A 25,419-nucleotide genomic window follows, 5' to 3' on the forward strand; every position below is an offset into this window, starting at 1 on the left:
GGACCCTGCATTCACTATATCCAGTATCCCCGGACCCTGCATTCACTATATCTGGTCTCCCCGGACCCTACATTCACTATAACTGCTCTCCCCGGACCCTGCATTCACTATATGCAGTCTCTTTGGACCCCGCATTCACTATATCCAGTCTCCCCGGACCCTGCATTCACTATATCTGCTCTCCCCGGACCCTGCATTCACTATATCTGGTCTCCCAGGACCCTGCATTCACTATATCCAGTCTCCTTGGACCCTGCATTCACGATATCTGGTCTCCCAGGACCCTGCATTCACTATATCTGCTCTCCCCGGACCCTGCATTCACTATATCTGGTCTCCCAGGACCCTGCATTCACTATACCTGGTCTCCCTGGACCCTGCATTCACTATATCTGCTCTCCCCGGACCCTGCATTCACTATATCTGCTCTCCTTGGACCCTGCATTCACTATTTCTGGTCTCCTCGGACCCTGCATTCACTATATCTGCTCTCCCAGGACCCTGCATTCACTATATCTGCTCTCCCCGGACCCTGCATTCACTATATCTGGTCTCCCAGGACCCTGCATTCACTATATCCAGTCTCCTTGGACCCTGCATTCACGATATCTGGTCTCCCAGGACCCTGCATTCACTATATCTGCTCTCCCCGGACCCTGCATTCACTATATCTGGTCTCCCAGGACCCTGCATTCACTATACCTGGTCTCCCTGGACCCTGCATTCACTATATCTGCTCTCCCCGGACCCTGCATTCACTATATCTGCTCTCCTCGGACCCTGCATTCACTATATCTGCTCTCCTCGGACCCTGCATTCACTATATCTGGTCTCCTCGGACCCTGCATTCACTATATCTGGTCTCCCCGGACCCTGCATTCACTATATCTGGTCTCCCAGGACCCTGCATTCACTATACCTGGTCTCCCTGGACCCTGCATTCACTATATCTGCTCTCCCCGGACCCTGCATTCACTATATCTGCTCTCCTTGGACCCTGCATTCACTATTTCTGGTCTCCTCGGACCCTGCATTCACTATATCTGCTCTCCCAGGACCCTGCATTCACTATATCTGCTCTCCCCGGACCCTGCATTCACTATATCTGGTCTCCCAGGACCCTGCATTCACTATATCCAGTCTCCTTGGACCCTGCATTCACGATATCTGGTCTCCCAGGACCCTGCATTCACTATATCTGCTCTCCCCGGACCCTGCATTCACTATATCTGGTCTCCCAGGACCCTGCATTCACTATACCTGGTCTCCCTGGACCCTGCATTCACTATATCTGCTCTCCCCGGACCCTGCATTCACTATATCTGCTCTCCTCGGACCCTGCATTCACTATATCTGGTCTCCTCGGACCCTGCATTCACTATATCTGGTCTCCCCGGACCCTGCATTCACTATATCTGTTCTCCCTGGACCCTGCATTCACTATATCTGCTCTCCCCGGACCCTGCATTCACTATATCTGCTCTCCCCGGATCCTGCATTCACTATATCTGCTCTCCCCAGACCCTGCATTCTCTATATCTGGTCTCCCTGGACCATGCATTCAATATATCTGGTATCCCCGGACCCTGCATTCACTATATCCAGTCTCCTTGGACCCCGCATTCACTATATCCGGTCTCCCTGGACCCTGCATTCCTTATATCTGGTCTCCCAGGACCCTGCATTCACTATATCTGGTCTCCCCGGACCCTACATTCACTATAACTGGTCTCCCCGGACCCTGCATTCACTATATCCAGTCTCTTTGGACCCTGCATTTAATATATCTGGTCTCCCCGGACCCTGCATTCACTATATCCAGTCTCCTTGGACCCCGCATTCACTATATCTGGTCTCCCCAGACCCTGCATTCAATATATCTGGTCTCCCCGGACCCTGCATTCAATATATCTGGTCTCCCCGGACCCTGCATTCACTATATCCAGTCTCTTTGGACCCTGCATTTAATATATCTGGTCTCCCCGGACCCTGCATTCACTATATCCAGTCTCCTTGGACCCCGCATTCACTATATCTGGTCTCCCCGGACCCTGCATTCACTATATCTGGTCTCCCAGGACCCTGCATTCACTATATCCAGTCTCCTTGGACCCTGCATTCACGATATCTGGTCTCCCAGGACCCTGCATTCACTATATCTGCTCTCCCCGGACCCTGCATTCACTATATCTGGTCTCCCAGGACCCTGCATTCACTATACCTGGTCTCCCTGGACCCTGCATTCACTATATCTGCTCTCCCCGGACCCTGCATTCACTATATCTGCTCTCCTTGGACCCTGCATTCACTATATCTGGTCTCCTCGGACCCTGCATTCACTATATCTGGTCTCCCCGGACCCTGCATTCACTATATCTGGTCTCCCAGGACCCTGCATTCACTATATCCAGTCTCCTTGGACCCTGCATTCACGATATCTGGTCTCCCAGGACCCTGCATTCACTATATCTGCTCTCCCCGGACCCTGCATTCACTATATCTGGTCTCCCAGGACCCTGCATTCACTATACCTGGTCTCCCTGGACCCTGCATTCACTATATCTGCTCTCCCCGGACCCTGCATTCACTATATCTGCTCTCCTCGGACCCTGCATTCACTATATCTGGTCTCCTCGGACCCTGCATTCACTATATCTGTTCTCCCTGGACCCTGCATTCACTATATCTGCTCTCCCCGGACCCTGCATTCACTATATCTGCTCTCCCCGGATCCTGCATTCACTATATCTGCTCTCCCCAGACCCTGCATTCTCTATATCTGGTCTCCCTGGACCATGCATTCAATATATCTGGTCTCCCCGGACCCTGCATTCACTATATCCAGTCTCCTTGGACCCCGCATTCACTATATCCGGTCTCCCCGGACCCTGCATTCCTTATATCTGGTCTCCCAGGACCCTGCATTCACTATATCTGGTCTCCCCGGACCCTACATTCACTATAACTGGTCTCCCCGGACCCTGCATTCACTATATCCAGTCTCTTTGGACCCTGCATTTAATATATCTGGTCTCCCCGGACCCTGCATTCACTATATCCAGTCTCCTTGGACCCCGCATTCACTATATCTGGTCTCCCCAGACCCTGCATTCACTATATCTGGTCTCCCTGGACCCTGCATTCAATATATCTGGTCTCCCCGGACCCTGCATTCAATATATCTGGTCTCCCCGGACCCTGCATTCACTATATCCAGTCTCTTTGGACCCTGCATTTAATATATCTGGTCTCCCCGGACCCTGCATTCACTATATCCAGTCTCCTTGGACCCCGCATTCACTATATCTGGTCTCCCCGGACCCTGCATTCACTATATCCAGTCTCCTTGGACCCCGCATTTACTATATCCGGTCTCCCCGGACCCTGCATTCACTATATCTGGTCTCCCCGGACCCTGCATTCACTATATCTGCTCTCCCCGGACCCTGCATTCACTATATCCGGTCTCCCAGGACCCTGCATTCACTATATCTGGTCTCCCCGGACCCTGCATTCACTATATCTGGTCTCCCCGGACCCTACATTCACTATAACTGGTCTCCCAGGAACCTGCATTCACTATATGTGGTCTCCCAGGACCCTGCATTCACTATATCTGGTTATCCACAGTACACAGAACATGGAAATGCAGTTATTTTAGTAAATATAAACTGCTAAATACCTTTTCTCAGCAGTATATATAGCAGTCTTGTGGCTTCTGTCAGTGTCCAGCAGAGCACATGTTAAAGCTTGAAGGAGGCGTTTTCTTTCTGCTTTAGGAGGATGCAGAACTCCTGATATCAGCCTGGGCAGTGTTGATTGGCCCTGTGCTGATCACATGCACCCTCCCAAGAAAAAAAAAAACCTCTCTAGCAATACACACCAAATTGAGCATGTGCATGTGACCACGGGTTTAGTCTGTATCAGGTGGTCATTTCAACAAGAGGAAGGGCAGAGAAGACAGGATCATGCAGCCTTTTTACACAGTGTTCAGGATTAACCCCTTAGGTTCCACAGTGAGTATATCAAGCATGCTTTACTGCATACACAGACTGATTTTACTGTTGTGGGTTTAGTAACACTTTAAACTCACTTAGCAATTTATCTGCATTACATTAACATCAGAACCCGTGTAAATAATACATGTTCGGTTATAAAGGGATGAGGTGGCAACCCTAGTGCATACAGTCATGACCAAAAATCTTGTCCCCCTTGCATTTCTGTCAGATAATGTACCAATTCGCCCATAAAATTGTTGCAACTACAAATGTTTAGGTATTCTCATATTTATTTCTTTGTTTGTATTGGGATGACACAAAACGTGGAAAAATAAAAAGCCAAATCTGACACATTCCACACGAAACCCCAACAATGGACTGGAAAAAATTATTGGCACCCTTAATGTAATTTTTGGTAGCACACCCCTTGGAAAAAAATAACTGAAATCAATGGCTTCCTGTAACCATCCATGAGTCTCTTCCACCTCTCTACTGGAATGTTGGACCACTCTTCTTTCACCAACTGCTCCAGGTCTCTCAGATTGGAAGGATTCCTTTTCCCAATTGCTGTTTTGAGATCTCTCCACAGGTGCTCTATGGGATTGAGATCTGGACTCATTGCTGGCCAGTTCAGTCCTCTCCAGCGCTTTGTCTGAAACCATTTCTGGGGGCTTCTTGATGTGTGCTTTGGGTCATTGTCCTGCTGTAAGACCCATGACCTCTGATGGAGACCCAACTTTCTGACACTGGGCCTTCATTGCACCCCAGAATTCTTTGGTTGTCTTCAGATTTCATAGTGCCATGCACACGGTCAAGACATCCAGTGCCTGAAGCAGCAAAGAAACCCAAAACATCAGTGAACTTCCACCATGTTTGACTGGAGGGACTGTATTCTTTTCTTTAAAGGCCTCATTGCTTTTTGTGAAAACAGTAGAATGATGGGCTTTACCAAAAAGCTGTAATTTTGTTTCATCTGTCCACAGCACATTCCCCCAAAAGGATTTTGGCTTCCACAGGTAAGTTTTGACAAACTCTAATCTGGCTTTTTTTGTTTCTGTGTCAGCAGTGGGGTCCTCCTGGGTCTCTTACCATAGCGTCCCTTTTCATTCAGATGGAGACGTATAGTGCGAGCTGACACAGGTGTACCCTGTGCCTGAAGGTCAGCTTGAATTTGTCTAGAAGTTGATCGAGGTTCTTTATCCACCATTCGAACAATCCTTTGTTGCAATCTTTGATCAGTTTTTCTCTTTCATCCGCATCCAGGGAAATTAGCTAAGTGTAAAAAAAAAACCACCTGTGGTTGTGTTTTTGCCACATTTTGTATGCACTTTCTATTCATTTCAATGGGGAGGTGCGTTTTTGGTGTGCGCTTTTACCACACCAAAAATGCAGCATGCAGGACTTTCAAAAAAGCAACTGACTGGTATGAAGAGCTTCGTAGGATTTAATGGTCATACATTTTTCTTCTGTTTTTTTAAGCAAAAATTGAATAAAAACTGATCACTGTATAAGGACCCTTCATAAGTCAACCAAACAGAGTGCAGGGGTCAAGAGTAAGTAATGCACAGAGTGCTGGGGTCAGGAGTAAGTAATGCACAGAGTGCTGGGGTCAGGAGTAAGTAGAGCAGAGTGCTAGGGTCAGGAGTAAGTAGAGTAGAGTGCTAGGGTCAGGAGTAAGTAGAGTAGAGTGCTTATGTAAGGAGTAAGTATCACAGAATGCAGGGGTCAGTAGCAAGTAGTGCAGGGTCAGGAGTAAGTAACATAGAGTTCTGGGTTAAGGATTAACCACAGAGTGCAGGGGCCAGGAGTAAGTAGCTCAGAGTGCAGGGGCCAGGAATAAGTAGCGTAGAGTGCAGGAGCAAGTAATGCAGAGTGCAAGGGTCAGGAGTATGTAGCGCAGGGGCCAGGAATAAGTAGCGTCTAGTGCAAGAGCAAGTAATGCAGAGTGCAGGGGTCAGGAGTAAGTAACATAGAGTACAGGAGTAAATAGGGCAGAATGCAGGGGTGAGGAGTAAGTAGCTCAGAGAGCAGGAGTAAGTAGAGCAGAGTGCAGGGGTAAGTAACGCAGAGTGCAGGGGTCAGGAGTAAGTAACAGAGTACAGGAGTAAATAGGGCAGAGTGCAGGTTTCAGGAGTAAGTAACTCAGGAGTCAGGTGTAAGTAATGCAGGGGTCAGGAGTAAATAACACATGGTGTGTAGACCCTGTTAGGCAAAAATTTTCCTCCCCCAAATAAAATCCATCTACTCCCCCACTCCCCTTGACACCTCCAGTACAAATCCTAACTCCCTCCTTCAACTGTGCTTGCCAGAACCTGGCATTGTGTTGTATCTGCTGTTCTGATTGATGAATATTTGAAGGAAATATTTTTTACACTTCAAAGATAGAAGAAAAAGAATAATAAATCTAAATTATGAAGATTTGCCTAAACTTGGATTCAACTGTTATGGACTTCCTATACACAAATATAGAAGTTTTTTGGCCCAATACCAATTTTGGCCTTTCCAGCCATAGATGTAGCTAAGTGAAAACGCAGAAAGCGTGTTTTTTTTTGTTTTTATGTATTGATTTAATTTTCATGATTGAAAGTGTGTTTACCATGATTCAAATGCCTACCTTTTCATGATCTAACTGATCTCAATAAAAATATTTGCATCCACTACTCATAGTGAATATTTACTCCGCATAGGATTCAAAATATACCGTCTTTTTGGCAGGTCTGCTCTTCTCAGCTGCTAATTTTTTTCTTATAAGCTTTTTGGTTTGGAATCCACACCTCAATTATGGTGAGTCTGGGAAATGCTTTTTGATGGGTGGATACACCCCTAACTTATGGCACTTTTTCTTTCTGTATCTGTTGGTGAGTGCCCTGTTTCTAACACGGACTGCCATTGTTTTTTTGCTTCTGTTTGTGGATTAGGCAGCTGACAGCTCCTGTATCTGTCCACCTACTCGGCTCTGTGATACAGGGATGACAGTTGGCAGGCTGTTAGGGACAGAAGCCAGCATCTGCATAATTCACAAAATTCTAATTTCAGCTGGCATGCTCAGAATATTATCAATTTATACATATAAAGGATTATTGGTGACTACATAGTGTTCAGTTTATACAGATTTAGCAATGTTTCATGCATACATGAGCTAAATGGACTATATTTCTGTACTGCTGTTTAGAATGGTTAATTAAAGCTAAAACCAAAAATGTATTATAGTGCCGCACTTCTCAACATCAACAAAAACAATTAATGTGAACAACACATATAATAAATAAAACAGTGTTTCAAATGTGTCGTCAGTCCTCTCAGTTCTTTTTAAAATATCACAAAAATAATCTCTTTTTATAAATTATAACATCATCATATCCGTGGTCTTCTATATATGTCATAATCTTCACAGGCCAATAACCGTGCTCCTTCACCAAACACCTCAGTTGTGCCCTCACCTGAATATTTTGACCTGATACAATGCTTGGTCAAACAGCACTTGTGTCCCTTTATATGGACTAGGCGATGATCCTTGGAAAGGAATCTTCTTTTAAGATAAATAGACAACCTCCTCTTTGCACCTCCTTCTCCTCTTTTCTCCTCTGCTCAGCATAAAAAAAAGACCAATAGTGCTTTTTCCTTATAAAGCATTCATTTATTAAAATGTAAAAGTGCCCACTCACATAAAAAGGTGCTCCATCGCACCACATAAATTCAGCATTGTAAACCATTACATGGATCGATACATCTTACTCGTATGTCCGTATCTCCGTCCTCCAATGATTGCAAACGTTGTGATGTCACAAGCTCCTCCCCTACGTGTTGCGCCACAGGGTCTTGTGGCAAAGGAAAACAAATGCAGGCATCACATCCAATAATTGGCAAGCTGCAACATAATAAATGTTTGCTTTTCATTTAATACCACTTTAACCACTTCCCATCCGGACCATGTATATAAACGGCCGGACGGGAGCAGTGCAGCAGTTCATAAACGGCGCCCACATTTGCAGCCTGTGCGCGCTCCCTGGGAGCGCGCGGCACAGTGGTCCGGTGCCCGCTGTGTCCGGAGGACACAGTGGAACACCAATTGCTGTATGAGACCTCTGTGTGAGGTCCCGATCATGTGATCACTGATTGGCCGATCAGTGATCACATGAATAGTAGTAAGCAAGATGCCACTTCTGACATCATTGCTTACTACGTGTGAAATCTGTGAATGATCACAGAGGTCACATGGTACGAGGCTATTCATAACATCCTTGTACCATGTGACAAGCTGTGACCAATCACAGCTCACACAGTATTTCTCAGTGGCTGCAGGAATGCAGCCAGAGAGAAGGAGAAATGATTGCTTTTACAGCCTTTATGAGTGTAAAAGCAATCAGTGTAAAAAAGAAAAAAAAAAAATCTTCATCACCCCCCACAAGTAGTACAGTGTCACTATGGTGTACTGCTGGGGTGACAGAATGTAAAAAATAAATAATAATCTAAAAAAAAATAAAAATTAAAAAATGTTTTTGAAAATTTGTAATTTTTGGTTATAAACTAATTTGAATTATTTTTTTTTACTAAAGAGATAGCTGAATACATGTTGGCCAGGATTTATGAAGAAAGATTATTTATTTGCAAAAGTTTATAAAAAAAACACTTTTTTTTCAAAATTTTTGGACTTTTTCATTTATATAGCAAAAATAAATAAATAAAAATCCCAGTTGTGAATAAATACCACCAAAATAAAGTTTTATCGGTCTCAAAAAAATGCTAAAAAATTCATATGGGTACAGTGTTGCATGACTGTGCAATTGTCATTCAGAGTGTGATAGCGCTGAAAGCTGGAAATTGGCCTGGACAGCAAGGGGGTGAAAGTGTCCGGACTTGAAGTGGTTAAAGTATAACTAAATGCAACCTTAATTTTTAGTTTTGGATAGAGTGAAGGATTAGAATACCTAGGTAAGTGTCTTACCGTTGTCTGTGCCCCCATTAAGGAGACTCACCCTATTTCACCACATTTGTCCTATGTATCATATCACCAAAAGAAAGTAAAAGAAAATCCCTAATTTTGGGTTGTCACTAATAGAGGGGAAATCTTCCAATGGGGACACTAGTTTCTGGTGACAACCAGGGATTTACTCACTTTGGAGAGATTTCCCCCCACTTCCTGTTTTGGCTATGGGACAGGAAGTGAAGTGAAATCACTCCCAATGGGACACAGATGGCAAAAAAAAACTGACATGAGTCATAGCCCTCCCAAACTCTATCCAAAATAAAAAAAAAAGTTTTGCCTTTAGCTCTACTTTAACACATAATGATACAGATAAAAAAAAATCAAGATCCTGATTCATCATCCTTCCTCCTCCAACTTACACCACTGCCATTGAAACACGAATGCTGAACGCAGGCAAAACATGTACAGTATTCCACTCTAGGAAACAAATAGCAACTCCCCCCTCCCCCTCAGTTAGTGTATATCTTAGCAAAAGAAATGAGCTAATATCAAAGGAAGATGTTGTTGCCTCAGTGAACCACAAAGGGGAACAATTCTGTAAAATATGGTTTTACTGGAATTACTTCACATTCACATCAAAATAGCGAGCTCTTGTTAGTAATTCATAAGACCTCTTCTCTGCTAGAACAGAGCTAGAGCTGGGGACAGTTTCAATAAAGACACTCTTTAGGGCACTCTGTAAGGCTAAAGGATAAGGTCACCTTTTGACAAAAAATAATAAATGCACAATTTTTTGCAGGTATAAAAATGTGCATTTATTATTTTTGTCTGCAAGAGCCTGAAAAGCATTGCACCAGCGATCAGCAGATCACTGATGCCATGCAGGTCTCCTGCAGACCTGTCAGTATATCTGCTTGTCTGTATGGGATGTATGGGGAAGCAGATATACTGACAGGAAGAATGAATGAACTACCACAGCGCTCCACAGCACTGTGGCATTTCATTGAGAACTACAAGCTGATAGCCGCTAAGTTGTTCATTCATTCACAGGACTCTGTGAATGAATGACACGGCCCTGTGGGCGGAGCCCCGCACTGCCACACTATTTTTAAAAAGTGACAGCTACTACAGGCGTGACATAAAATATGTTCCCAAAGGGGAACTTATACTTTAACTGGGAACCCTACCCCAGTATTTTTCCTACCCCCTCCCAAACCCCACAATTCCTTTCCCTTCCCTTTCCTTTCCCTTCCTTTTCCCTTCCCTTTTCTTTTCCCTTTTCCTTCCCTTTCCCTTCCCTTCCCTTTTCCTTCCCTCTCCTTTCCCTTCCCTTCCTTTTCCTTTCCCTTCCTTTTCCCTTCCCTTTCCCCTTCCCTTTTCCTTTTCCTTCCCTTTTCCTTTCCCTTTTCCTTCCCTTTCCTTTCCTTTCCTTTCCCTTTCGATACACACAGATCATATTTGGCTTTGCAAGAGGGAGGTCTTCTCTATTCTCTTCCCTACTCTTTTGGGCTCAAAAGTTTCTTCTTCAGGACGCTCAGAGGTCATATTCGGCTTTGTGGGATGGAAGTCCCACCAGAGTCATCATTGCTGCCATTTGATAATTTGTCTGGTGTGCTCCAAAGAATGATCTCCCACTGGGACAGCCCCCCTTCCCCGGTTAAAGGCAAGAGTATAATAAGAGTCAAATGCCATTCTAAATGTAGCTTGATTCCATGCCAGTGGGTTACAGAGTTATTTTCGGCTTTGTGGGATGGAAGTCCCACCAGAGTCATCATTGCTGCCATTTGATAATTTGGCCGGTGTGCTTCAAAGGGTGATCTCCCACTGGGACTGCCATCCCCGGTTGAAGGCAAGGGTATAATAAGAGTCAAATGCCATTCTATATGTACTTTGATTCCATGCAATTACAGAGTTATTTTCTCAGGGATAGTTTCAGTAATGCTTTCCTGTATACCAAGCTATGTTATGGCCTGTATATGCAATGGTCAAAGTGTCACTTCTATGTTTTTATGTCATCTGTGTTCTTCTGCTATTTGCATCTGCCGGGGCAGGGCAAAAACAAGCAGCTGGTGATAAAGACTTAGTGGCATACTGTATGTAAGAAAGAAAGATGGAGGGAACTACACTGAAGACATTTCTTTGCTGGGGACAGACCCTGTAAAATGGTGACTGTCCCCAGCAAAAGGGGACGAATGCTTATCTTAGTCCAGGAACAGGGTAGGTCATCACTGGAGCAGCGCAAGAGGACCCAAACAAATTCAGCAGAAGATTGTACATTTGAAATGAAAAAGTAAATAGTATGATACGCTGTAACAATGTATCACTCTGCCGCTACACAACCTGCTGTACATTCCATGGAGCATTACGTGTGTCAGCTGGTATGAACAGGCCTTAAGACATGGCACACTATGTATTTAGCTGATTTAGCAGTTTGATTTTTTTTCACACACATCTATTGCTATTATTAATAACAATATGATTTCACTGGATTCCTCAGTGAAGGCCATTGCCTGGTTTGTGGTAGAGCTGCCAAGGTCTATTCTTCAAGCCCAAGTATTGCTCCCTGTTGAAGCTACCTTTTAAAATCAAGTTAAGATTAGATAAAGGAACATAATTGTTATTAGCCTATTCATTTATTGTTTTTGTTTTTTTTTGCCAGCCTTTCTCAACCTTTCAAGCCCAAAGGAACCTATAAAAAAATGTTCAAGTCTCAGGGAACCCCTTGAGGGTCATTGGGAAAATGCCCCTTACAGTGGTGGTCAGAATGCCCTACTTACAGATGGCCAAAAATCATTGGTGTCATCTTGCTGGCTCTGCAAGTGGCGTTAGACCCAGAACTATGTAGGCACCATCAGACAAAAAAGTCAGTCTTTCACAGTTCAAGGAACCCATAGCAACCTCTGGAGGAACCCTGGCTGAGAATGACTGGTTTATACAGTCCTATCCATTTTGAAATTCTTGCTTCCCATAGACATTTGTTTTAAGTCTTGTGTTTTGGTAAACTAGTAACTGTAAGCTTTTTCATTAAACCACTTCACTTTTACTCATTTTGGGTCACGATCTGTTCTGATAGAAAGCCTGTGTGTAGATGGTTTACCTCACATGACCAGGCTGGTGTATATGAAGAATGTGGCGTGCAAAGGACATAATAGACAACTGTAGCTTCCTCATATTGACAGCATAAATAGAGAAGTTCGATAAAAAAATATTTATCTAATGAGAACCATCAGGACCCCTAATTAACCTTTTAAATGGTAAGCCAACAGCTTCTGAAATAAATATATCACCCAAATAAAATAAACATAAATCAATGCAGAGCTATGGAAATATACTCACATAATACAGTGAACAAACATATGAATATTAACCTATTTCCACCCATCTTTTCTCTATATAGCAGTAGTAAGATATATAAAGCAGTATTAAAATCTGTAATATCATCAGTATATACTCACAAGTTGAGCATTTGCTGTGTATCTGTTTGTTAGAGTCCTGGCACTTTTGCACATATATCACAAGCTTAGTCATTTGCTGTGGATTTCACCCCACGAGTGGGTTGTGTAGGTGTATTCATTTATTTGCTTTTAGTAATTTTTACAAGTGAGATTCACCAAAAGTAGTGATTTATTTATTCTAAATAATTTTTTTTTATTTTTTTATTTTTTATTTTTTTTTCCTCACGAGTGTTTTCTTGCATGGTATCACAATATTTGATTGTTGTTAAAAGTTAATGCACTATATTTAGTTTATTTCTTTTGAGGTTTCTTGGATTTGAAGTGATGAATGGGACAATTTTCAACGCTTGAAGACCTAATAATAGTGTGGACTTGTGGTGGAGTATTTGGAATTGATTTAGGTTATTTTGTATTTAAAAGAAGGGGACTAAGTAGTTTGAAGAAAAGGTTTTATATATAGTATTAAAATCTGGTTAGAAAAATTAAACTTTCCCCTTAATGTCATAATGTGCTAGTATGCATCACATACTAGCACATTATGAAAGACTTACCTTAAAACTAAGCCCTCCAGCAGTTTGTTGTCACCACTGATAGGGCTTCCATCTTCACCTGGTCTTCCATCTGGGTTTGCAGGCTTTGGCCATTTGAATGGCCGAACCGCGATGATGTAACTCCTGCACATGTGACGTCACCAGCTGCAGAAATATTGAATATCTCCTAAAGAGTGCACATTTAGGAGATATTCATTGTGCCTACAGGTTAGCTTTTTTATAAGGTTGTCTGTAGGTACAAGTCACCAAGCGTTATTTACTTCTGCTTTAACTAGGCTTTATTCCTGGGGGACAGGAAGGCCTGCCCAGTCATATGACCAATTTCACCAGCTCCTGATCATTACTAGAGACCGGTAGCACTCTTTTGACAGCTTGGTCACTGTGCCGGGAAAAAAATCCCAATACGTGTAAATTAATTGGTTTACGTGAAAGTTATAGTGTTTACAAATGGTGGTATATATACTGGGATTTTTTTTCATAGTAGTAATGGTGGCGATCAGCGACTGTGGAACTGCGGCGGGCATTCTGACACTGGGGGGAACTGACTAACTGCCCCTGACACTAATTTTTTTTTTTTTTTTTTTTTAAGTCCGCAAACGTGCAACTATAACGTAAATACCCGAAAGTGTTCACAAAAAATGTGCAAGTGCAAAACACCACACGAAAAAGTGCACTTAGGGGTGTGCTGTGTCCTACCCCTAAAGGGGCTTGGACCACTTACCCTGATCCCCCGGGGCACGAAGCTCCTGACGGGGACAAGGTTCCCAATTGGTCCTCCTGGCCAAAAGGCCTGGTGGACCACCGTTCCTTGTGTCCAGCCGAAGCCAGACACCCAGTACTTGGTCAGGGGGCTCTCCCGAAGAAAAGCCCCCTAGGGATCAGGGGAGGAAGGAACCAAAAGGCCACACATCCTCCCCCTAGACTTCAGGGTAGGCCCGAGGACCCACACCCTCCATCCGTGAAAACACACGCATAAGTAACAGAAAAAGTGACAAACATGGGAGGTGAAATAAATTAAATAAATAGAAAATAAAAAAGTGGTACCGTGCCAAATTGTGCACAGACCAGGCCCTGAGGCCCGTAGCAAAAATTGCCCTGGTCCTAGCCAAAAGGCCTGGTCCTTAGGGCGCTGTGCAAAAAGAATGTAAAAACAGTGACCATGTGCCATGTTCACACAGTGGGGTCCCACACCCAGGTGTTACTAGTGGCACCCCTGAGAGCGTCTACTCAGGGGGCACCGAGTTTGCGGACTTTCTGCCCCCTCAGCCCCTGGCCAGACCAAGGTAGATCCGTCCAAATCAGGAGGTACTGGGTCTTTCCAGCTTTCCCAGAGGAATTACTCCCAAGGCCCCAGAACGAATCATGGCGCTCCCTGCCACTGACACTAATACAGCAATCGATGCTAATAAATAGCACTGACACTGTACTAATGATACTGGGCAGGAAGGGGTTAACATCTGGGGTGATTGAAGGGTTTACTGTGTGCTTTTTCACATTATGTGCTGTGTGTGTTTTACAGTGTAAGCACGCTGCTTTGTATTGCTCTGCTATGCAGAGCAATACAAATCAGTGTGCTGGAGCTGACAGGGGAGAGATCTGTATTGTTTACACACAGACCTCTCCCCCGTCAGTGATACTCGGTGATCGACCGGGTGCCAGCGGGGAGTCACCAGCCGGGACCCGATGATCGACAGCTGAATCCGCCATTGACGGCGCGCACCCACTCAATCAGATTTGCAGCACAATGGGACAGCAGCGTTTGAACTGGCTTTCATTGATATGTATTGAAAGTGATGTATTGAAGACTATTGATTTTGCAGTAACAATTAAACAATTTTTCATGAAAATATTTGCAAAGTTTCTGTTAATAGATAAAGATATTTATAATGATTTTCTTTTATGCAAATATAATATGAATAGTAAGGACTAATAAAATAACTTTCTGTAAAGAAAACTTCAAAAGTTTGTGCTAAATACTTTATTAAAAATAAATTCACAGTAATTCTCTTGTGCCATCTTTATTTGTATAGTACAACAACATATTGTGTATTGGCTGACATTTTTGTTCTCCAAAACTTATTATATTGTTTCGATATTTGTTTTGATTAGTTCTTGATTTATGGTATGTTTTCCTATTGTTTTAAAATCAATTTTATTGAAAGTACTCAAGAAATATATGTTCAAATCTATCAACTATTTATACTTTATTTCTTGAGAGTAGGTGCATAAATTGGGGTAGGCTCGTAGGGGCCCCAGTGCATTACTTTGCCCAGGGGCCCATGATGCTAAAAAGATGGCCCTGAGTCAAGGGCGAACTGACAACTCATGGGGCCCCTGGGCAATAGGGGATCATGGGGCCCCTGTGTCCTTGCCAAAACTCAAAAAAGCCTATGAAAAAGGTACCAGGGGCATCTCATGGGGCCCCCTACTGACCCTGGGCCCTCGGGCAGTGCCTGAGTTTCCAAATGGTCAGTCCTCACCTGCCCTGAGTTCTCTCCCAGATAGTGGTGTACCTCAGTGTGCCCAATAGCAGGGATGTCCATATCCTGGGTTGTGAAGGAAGGAAAGACTCTAAATGCATCACTTCTTATGGTTCTCCCCTTCCCACTAGCCAGGCTGGACTGCCCAGAACTAAGCTCCATATATGATCCTGCCAGGTGGAAATGTACTCATTTTCCTTCCTGGAAAGATTTTTAACTACTTCAACATCGGGCACTTTCACCCCTTTCCTGCCAAGGCCAATTTTTGGCTTTCAGCACGGTCGCACTTTGAAAGACAATTGTGCTTTTATACAGCACTATACCCAAATTCCATTTTTATATTTTTTTTCACACAAATAGAGTTTTCTTTTGGTTGTATTTCATCGCCACTGTTTTTTTTTTTGCTAAATAAAACTGAACATTCTGAAAACATTTTAATATAAATATAAATAATTGTTCTTCATAAATTCAGGACAAAATGTATTTTGCTATATTTCTTTGGTGAGAATAACCCAAATCAGTGTATATTATTTAGTCTGTAGGAAAGCTATCGAGTCCACAAACTATGGTATATATCTATAAATCGATCAATCCTGATGTACTGTCTATCCCATATCCCAAATGCCAGGACCATACAAATATCACCCAAATAACCCCTTTTTGGAAAGTAGACAGTCAGGTATTTAGTAAGAGACATGGAAAGTTTTTTGAAGTTATACTTTTTTGTCATAATGTTTTGGAAAATTAAAAAATTGAAAACAAAATTCACAAGTTTTTTCCACATACTGTCACCAGTGCAGTACAGTGTCATTATAAAACTGCTGTGGTGGTGATCAGGTATACTGACTGATGGCAATACATAACATTTTTTTTTTTATTGCTTTTTTTCGTTTACAATTTTTTTTAACACACTGACCAGAGCAATATAACATTGTACTACTCTGTGGAAGTGATCAAGATTTTTTTTTTTACACATTATGATTGCTTATAGTAGTGAATTTCACTGATATAAGCAAGCATTTTACTGAATGAAATTGATTCATTCAGTATGTATTGTTGTGATTAGAAGTGATTGGCCACAGCTAATCACATGGTACAGTGGGCCATGATTGGCCCTGTCTGTACCATGTGATCACTGTGACCAATCACAGCTAGCAACACAATTGTATACATCGAATGGAAGCCATTCATTGTTTACAACTGTCATGTAATCTGCTGTGATTAGTCACAGCAATCACATGGCCAGTACAGTCATCTGTCATCAACTGCATTCGGTGGACACAGCCAGTGACAGGTCACACCCGCGAGGCACATTCTGGGGTGACGTCATATGACGTCCACCCAGAATGAGGACAGTCCCACCCATCCATCATTTTGAAATAAGCTGGGTGGGAAGTGTTTAAAGGAGCAACAAAGTAACCCCTGCCTATCTGTAATTTTAAAGAGATTGAAAATCACTCATTAAATCGGAGTTCCAGTTGAATAGAAAAAATAATAAAAGTCAGCAGCTACAAAAACTGTAGCTCCTGACTTTTAAAATACAGACACTTACCTGTCCCTCGGTGCAGCGGTGTCCTCGCCACTGCTGGTTTCACCGGTCATCTTCTCTCCCTGGCCCCGGCATCTTCAGTGTGGGCACCCGGTTGTGACAGCTTGCAGCTTCACAGCTGGGTGTCCACTGCGCATGCGCTTTGTGAATGGTCCTGTAGTTTTCTGGGACCTGTCACGTGTCGCAGAAGACTACGGGGAGGGAAGGGGGTGGACAACTTCTGCCTCCGATCGCCTTAGGTGATCGCACCGGACGTGGGAGCGGGCATCTGTCAAATTCGGGTACCCCCCAATAACTAAAGATGCTAATTCTTAATGGGAAGTGGAGAACAAAGCCTTAAAGCGGAACTTCCCCTTTTGGGTGGAGCTCCGCTTTAATAAATTCCAGCATATTAAAGCTTGTTTAAAATTTTAGTGATAATGTTTCCATTAAAATGGTTGTAAACCTCAGACATGAAATATGAACAAAGCATATTCTATAGAATATGCATAGATCTATACTCAGAAAAAAAAAAGGTAACAAAAAAAAAACAAACAAAACATGTATAAAAAAAAAAAAACAGGCCGACTCAATGAACCACTTGGTCTTTTTTGTGCCGTCACTTTTCTATGTTTCTATTTCTCTACATTGTGTACTTGTCTCAATCCAGGGCACTAATATCATTTTTGCCTGCTGCTTCATTCCTCTGCTATCTGTATGGGCAAACTTTTCCTGACACCAGTGTGTGTGTGTGTGTGTGGGAGGGGGGGTCTCCAATCAGCTCTTAAAACTCTCCTCGCTAAGCTCTGCAGTGTGTTATTCCAGCTCTCTTCCCCCTTTTTTAAAAAATCTCAGACAAGCTTTATAAATTGTGCACTTTGAAGGGCTGTAGAGAAGACTGCAGATAAACAGGGACAACTTATATAGGAGGATTTTTTTCATCTCTCTGTATCGCCTGAGGGCAGTCACTTCACTAGGTATATGGAAGGGTTTACAACCCCTTTAAATTTGGAAGATGTTATATTTTGAAATAATTATTTTCACTATTGTTTTGTTTTTTTTTTAAACATGTCAAACTTTTCATAACAGGAACTCCCTGATTCCCCATGTCAAGATTTTAAAGACAATGGGATTTATGTCATTTCTATATAAATAAACTCTATACATAAAAAAGCAAAATACAAACATAATTAGGCAAATTGTTTGTTTCATTTTTGGTGTTTGGTACATAGAAATGGAATCTTCACACATACTCAATCTCTTGGGTTGGATGAGTCAGAACTTCTATCTGAAGCTGGAAAAAGAGTGAAGTTATTCAGAGGGCAGGAAAGTGATGTTAGAAATAATTATTGTATATGGTGTATGATCTCACTGCATACATCATATAGAAACAACACACACACTATGCACAGTGCATTTGCCCCAGTAGCTGCTAATAGGTAGCGGTTGGGTTATTTCTACTGGTAAATTTTTTTAATTTTTTTATCCACGGAGGTGTGAAAAAACTAAAACCTGCAAGTGAACACAAACATGCAAGTGCAAAACACCAACACAAAGAAGTGCACTTAGGGCATGTGCTTTTGTCCCCCGAGCGCAAGGCATTTCTACTGGTATAAAAACATAGATAACAGCAGTGTTACATGTACAATGTATTAATACTATCTCCAGGAATTCTCATTTCCTCCAGTCATATCTATACACACCACAATTTATGGGGTCTGTGTATAAAAATATAAGACGATTATCTCCTATGATCCTCAGCTCCATCTAGTGGTCATAATACATTATTTTCCCAAAATACATCAATAAAAAACACTGCATTGTGGTCATTGGATGGAGTTGACAATCAGAGGAGATAATGATATGACAAACAATATGGCGGTTACTAGTTATGCATGTGCAAATGATAAAGACATCCACATGGCAATTTTTTTAACTGCTTGACACACAAATATGCGGCCTCACAGAACTGGGCTTTTTTAAGGGGGCAGCATATTTGCATACCTGTCTTTGTGCTGGGAGCGCACCGCACAGCGCACACCTAGCAGAAACACCGGAGTGTCATTTAGAGCCCCGGGTCCCGTTCTAATGATCGGGACCCGGAACTCCCGATTCCAGGTCACATGATCGCTGTGATAGCCTCTGATTGGCTATCACAGTGATCAGTCACTGTGAAGCCCGCCCCTCTTGTTTTTTTTTTTCTCTCTGAATGGAGGAGAGAGATTCATTGTATCTCTCTCTCTCCTTTCAGAGAGAGAGAAAAAAAAACAACTGTTTGTAAAAATAAATAAAAGAAATAAATATAAAAAAATAAAATAAAAAATACCTAGATCAAGGTTTGATCTAGTTCAGTGCCAGGGATGGTGTTTGGGTCAAGGTCAGGGTCAAAGGTCAAGATTTTAAAATTTCAGTGTGTTTTAGGTAAAAAAAACAAAAAAAACTAAATGCGCACTATTGTTTCTGGGCTGTACCACGGGTACAAACAACAAATAACATACACATATATGGTATCGCTGCAATCGTCAAGAGCTGGAGAATTTATTTTGGATTGTTTTTTGGTGGTAGGTTATGGTAGTAACAAGAAACAGCTAAATAAAAAAAAAAAGGTTTTCCTTTGATAAAAAAAATCAGGAGATATCCATTACCATTTACCACCAAATAAAAGCCCAATTTGTCCTGAAAAAAATGCAGTATAATCCACCCGGATGTACAAAGTAGTTGTGATGATATGTACAATTTTACTAACGTTGTAACATTTTAGGTAGGCTTTACGATTAGGTTTACCCTGAGGCATGAAGGGGTTAAATAAACAAACCTCTAAAATAACACAAGGGATAGGTCATGATGGAATACTTACTACTGGTGGTCTTGTAGCCATTCTTCCTCTCTAAAATAAATAAGAGATGGAATTGGAAACATGAAAATAAAAACTACAAGTTCCTGAGGTTGTTAATATTTTATAGTATGCTAATATAAAGTGGCAGTTTCTGGCCACCACAATTTGTTTACTATGTGATTTTGATTTCTCCTCTGTCCTCCCTTCCTGCTTAGTGCTTGTTAATTTAGTCCTAGTTAGACCTTCCTCATTTCTTCCATGTTCCGTCAGTGTTAGTATTTTGCAAAGACTGGGCTTAGGAAAGTCATTGTCTTTTTACAATTCAAACAGCTGGAAAAACATCCTCTGTAGTGTAATTAGCTGAAGTAAAATTTAATTTGGTACAACTTCCGTGTCTTATTGAAGAGTTATACTGTCTCTGGATGATGCCAAGTCAGCAGGTGACCACCTGTCCAGACTGACTGTGTCGAAGAAGTTATGTCAGTGCATAACGTGGCATTTGAAACAGAACTACTGTAGATAGCAATAAAACCTAAGGCTGGCCATACACTATACAATTTTCTTGTACAATTTCTGTACAATCTCCTTTAGATTTGTCTTCAGCTAAATCATGCTTGCCTGATAGCATTCAGATTGAATTTTGTTTAGGCTTGACATCATATTATATGGTTTTTGGTAAATCTAAAGGAACATGGCAGAGAATTGTATAACGTTGGGCCAGCTTAAAGTGTTACTAAACCCACAACAGTAAAATCAGTCTGTACATGCAATAAAGTATGCTTGATATACTCACTGTGAAACCTAAGGAGTTAATCCTCTGCATTGTGTAAAAAGGCTGTTTGATCCTGTCTTCTCTGACCCTCCCCTTCGTCCAGTGTCCCCCTCTTATATCCTGATAAGACTTACCGTGTGACGTCACTCTGCGCATGCTCAGTGTGGTATGTATTGTTAGAGAGGTTTTTTGTTTCTTGGGAGAGTGTGTGATCAGCACAGGGCCAATCAGCGCTGTCCAGACAGAGGTCAGAGGTTCTACATCCTCCTATAGGAGAATGAAAACTCCACCTACAAGCTCTAGCCAGTGCTCTGCTGGACACTGATAGAAGTCACAAGACTGCTATATACTGCTGATGAGAAAAGGTATTTAGCAGTTTATATTTACTAAAATAATGGCATTTCCATGTTGTGTATACTGTGGGACAGCAGCTATAGTGAATGCAGGGTCCCGGGAGACCAGATATAGTGAATGCAGGGTCCCGGGAGACCAAATATAGTGAATGCAGGGTCCGGGGAGACCAGATATAGTGAATGCCGGGTCCGGAGAGACCAGATATAGTGAATGCAGGGTCCAGGGAGACCAGATATAGTGAATGCAGGGTCCGGGGAGACCAGATATAGTGAATGCAGGGTCCAGGGAGACCAGATATAGTGAATGCAGGGTCCAGGGAGACCGGATATAGTGAATGCAGGGCCCTGGGAGACCGGATATAGTGAATGCAGGGTCTGGGGAGACCAGATATAGTGAATGCAGGGTCTGGGGTTTAGTAATACTTTAACAGGGGTTTTAATTCCTTCCTACTTTCTACAACTAAAAACGTTTTGGCTATAGATATACTTTTATCTGCCTCATCTACAACTATATTTAACTGTGTAAATAAACCTTTAGTTGGACAGTGGAGTCATAGTTTTCAACCTAATGAAAAAAAATTGCTATCAAGCATTTGTAGATAGTAAATGTAAATACTGTTATTAAGAACGTTAGATTTAAGCCTCGTATACACGATCAGAATATCGGATGAATGATTGTCCATTTTTTTCAGCATGCTAGTGTCATATCAAATTTGAAGAGGCTACTAAAGTTATGAAAATTCTTGAACGACGGAATAAAAATTCTGAAGAATGTAATGTATTTGTATTGTATTTTCGGATGACTACTGTACTGGATAAACGAAAATCGTTCGATCCTGTATTGTACGATAAAGATTTTTGTGCTTTTTCGGAGGATTGCTGTGTACTAATGATCGGATTATTGTACGATCGGTTAAAAAGCTGCATTTTCCGTATGGTATTCTAATTGTATATACAAAGCATGGACAATTAATTGACCATAAAAGATAGACGGAAAGTAAAAGAACAACATAAAGAGTTTTTGCTGTGTTAAAATTTGCTTTTGCTCAAAAAAAGAACTAGGACATGTCATCAAAATTCACCATTTCAACTAAATGCTTTGGAGTCATGGAGGAAGGGAAAGTTCTGGTCGTTTTTAGTAGTTTTGAAGGACACAATAAAATGGCTCTTGCCTGGTTTACAGAAGCTCTTGAGCCAAAATTAGGTCCTTCATTAGCAGGAAACATTAGACAGTGAGGAGCAGAGATGGACCTATTTTCACCTTCTTTGCTGATGTTATTTTAAGGAACAGAAATGGACACTATAGGTATTACGTAATACTATCACCTGATTTTCTGAGAAGCTGATGAACAAATGGTACAGAAGAGTTGAGGTAGTCCTTTCCTACTGTTAATGGACAGTATCTTCACCTCACTTGCTGTGTCCATAGATGATTCATTCAGGAATGGAGCAGTGGCTTTCATATAGTGCCATGTCTCCATCTTAATCACTATACTCTGGACCAACCCTAACCACCCAAGAAGGTTTTAACCATAGCATTTAGGATGGGGAATACCGACACCTTAGGATTTTGTAGATGGCATTGAACAGAAATTTAATGGCAGTTGGCAGCAGGAAGAGGAATTCATCTGCACTACCCTAGGAAGACCTAGCCCACAGTAGCCACTAAAAAAATATATAGTTCATTGGCAGCAGGCAAAAAGACAGGAAATAGCTGGATAGACTGGCACAGGCAGAAGTGTTCCAGTTATTCTGGAAGAACAAACCACAACTGGATCAATTAGAATATTTTTTTCATATTTCACACAATTTCCACAAGATAGACAGAAGTAGCACCTGGCACAGCACCTATATGGATGATCAAAAAAATACTGGTGTGCAATAGTTACTGTATGTGGGTAACAGCATTTAGTTGTGGCAAGATGTGAACAATAACTGGGCGATATTTCCAATGTACAACAATCAAGCAATTGTTATACTATGTGGATGCCAAATGAGCACTCATTACAATATGATAAAAAAGGGGCACTTATTACAATACAAGGCTGACAAGTGAGCATTCATTACAATATGTGATTAAAAAAAGGAGAACTTATTACAATACATGGCTGACAAGTGGGCATTCATTACAATATTTAGCGACCAACTGGCCTTTATTACAATACTTGGCTGACAAGTGGCCACTCATTACAATATTTAGCGACCAACTGGCATTTATTACAATACTTGGCTGACAAGTGGGCACTCATTACAATATTGGACAACCAACTGGGATTTATAGGGCAGCACAGTGGCTAAATGGTTACGACTTCCGCCTGGCAGTACTAGGGTTGTTGGTTCAAATCCCAGCCAGGGCACCTCCTGCCTGGAGTTTGCATGTCCTCTCTGTGCCTGTGTGGGTTTCCTCCCACACTCCAAAGACATGCTGGTAGGTGAATTGGCTCCTGTCTAAATTGTCCCTAGTATTTGTATGTATGAATGTGAGTTAGGGACCTTAGATTGTACACCCCTTGAGGGTTAGGGACTGATGTGAATGTACAATATATATGTAAAGCACTGCATAAATGGACGGCACTATATAAGTACCTGAAATAAATAGATAAATAATTACAATACATGGCTAAGAAGTGGGCACTCATTACAATGTTGGACAACCAACCAGCATTTATTACAATACATGTTTGACAAGTGGGCACTCGTTACAATGTTGGACAACCAACTGGCATTTAATACAATATTTGGCTGACAAGTGGGCACTCATTACAATATTGAACAACCAACTGGCATTTATTACAATACATGGCTGACAAGTGGGCACTCATTACAATTATTGGACAACCAACCGGCATTTATTTCAATAGTTGGCTGACAAATAGGCACTCAGTACAATGTTGGACAACCAACTGGCACCTATTACAATACTTGGATGACACGTGGGCACTCATTACAATATTGGACAACCAACTGGAACTTATTACAATACTTGGCTGACAAGTGGGCATTTGTTACAATATTTGACAACCAACTGGTATTTGTTACAATACTTGATCAACCTAAAGGCACTTCTTACAATGCCCAGGCAACAAACAGGCAATCTTTACAATCCATGTGACATGAGAGTACCACTGACAATACTTGGAGCCTAGTGAACGAAGCCAGTAACTATACAAAATAAGGAGAGAAGGATGGCCATTCACTGATCCATGGCTAGGAGTGGCTTATATGGTATCATATGGCTTGAAAATTGAAAAATATTTAAACCCAACATTTTATATTCTTGATATGTGCCTGCTGTACCATAAACTCGTATTTTGTATTGCTTCCTTTGTGTGGAATCCCTGGTGTTCCTGCAAGTCCCTTTGCTTTCCTATTAAAAACGGACCACACTAGGCACAAGAGCACAGCGTGGTCAGTTCTCTAGCTGTGCTGAGATCTCACCCTTCTCTCCTCCAATGATCAGACTTGTGCTGACACCCCTCCTGCACAGCCATTCACTGGGAAGACCAGTGTGCTGCTGTGTCTCCTCCCTGAGCTTCTTATACAGCTGAGAACAGAGAGAAGATGATCACTTATTAAAGAAAGAGAAAAACAAGTTTGACAAAATTTGTCCCCAGTAGACAGTAAGGCCTGAGATAATCAGTTCTAAAAGCAAAGATTGTTCAGTTCTAACACTTACTCTTGTACAGAAATACTCCACAAATAACAGCTACAGCAACAAGAAGACAGATGATGGCAGGAACAATCACAATGGTCCATGGTCTCATGTCGGGTTCTGAAAGAAAAGGCAATGTAAGGAAAAGATCATAAGACACCTACAGACATTCTAATCAAATGATAACATGCTCATTACTGGAAAATTTGATTGATATGCTATTAGCCTAAGTTCACAAGAACTTGTGCTGCTCTTTAGCAAATGTACGGGGGGGGGGGGGGGGCATTTTTAAAGGCTAAGTTTACCTTTTGAAAAAAAAATATAAATGTATATCATTTAGCAGGTGAAAAAAAGTGCATGTAAAGTGGAGCTCCACCCAAAAGGGGAAGTTCTGCTTTAAAGGTTGGTCCCCCACTCCCCATTAAGAATTGGCACCTTTGGGGAGCAGGGGAACGGGAACCCGAATTTGACAGGCACCCACTTCCGCTGCGAATGCCTAGGCGATCGGAAACGGAAGTTGCCCTTCTACACTCCCTTCCCGAAGTCTAGTGGGAAACGTGACAGGTCCCAGAAGACAACGGGGCCATTTGCGCATGTGCAGTGGGCACCCGGCTGTGAAGCCACAAGCTGGCACAGCCTGGTGCACACACTGAAGATGCCGGCATCTGGAATACAGGACGGCCAGTGAAATGGGCTTGCGGGATCGTGGGACAGGTGAGTGGCTGTTTTTTAAAAGTCAGCAGCTACAGTTTTTGTAGCTGCTGACTTTTATTTTTTTTACAGAGTGAGTAGAACTCCGCTTTAACTTTTTCTTCTTAGAAGCCTGCAGAGCACTGCACTTGCCATCATTGGATCATGGGTGCACTA

General features: G+C 42.2%; 1 protein-coding gene across 1 annotated transcript in view; it reads right to left on the minus strand.

The window, feature by feature from the left end:
• Positions 1–14,894: 14,894 nt before the first annotated feature.
• Positions 14,895–25,419, minus strand: part of LOC149437610 (class I histocompatibility antigen, F10 alpha chain-like) — a 52,642-nt gene continuing 42,117 nt past the window's right edge. The window contains exons 4-6 of the mRNA XM_089660863.1: positions 24,577–24,672; positions 19,797–19,826; positions 14,895–18,233 (exon numbers count right to left, since the gene is read on the minus strand). Of these exons, the coding sequence (XP_089516989.1) occupies positions 18,193–18,233; positions 19,797–19,826; positions 24,577–24,672 (167 nt within the window). The 3' untranslated portion in view covers positions 14,895–18,192. The remainder of the gene's footprint in view (positions 18,234–19,796; positions 19,827–24,576; positions 24,673–25,419) is intronic.

The sequence above is a fragment of the Staurois parvus genome, unplaced genomic scaffold (assembly GCF_062004578.1).
Source record: "Staurois parvus isolate SC_StPar_1 unplaced genomic scaffold, SC_StPar_1.0 ptg001284l, whole genome shotgun sequence".
Taxonomy (NCBI): Eukaryota; Metazoa; Chordata; class Amphibia; order Anura; family Ranidae; genus Staurois; species Staurois parvus.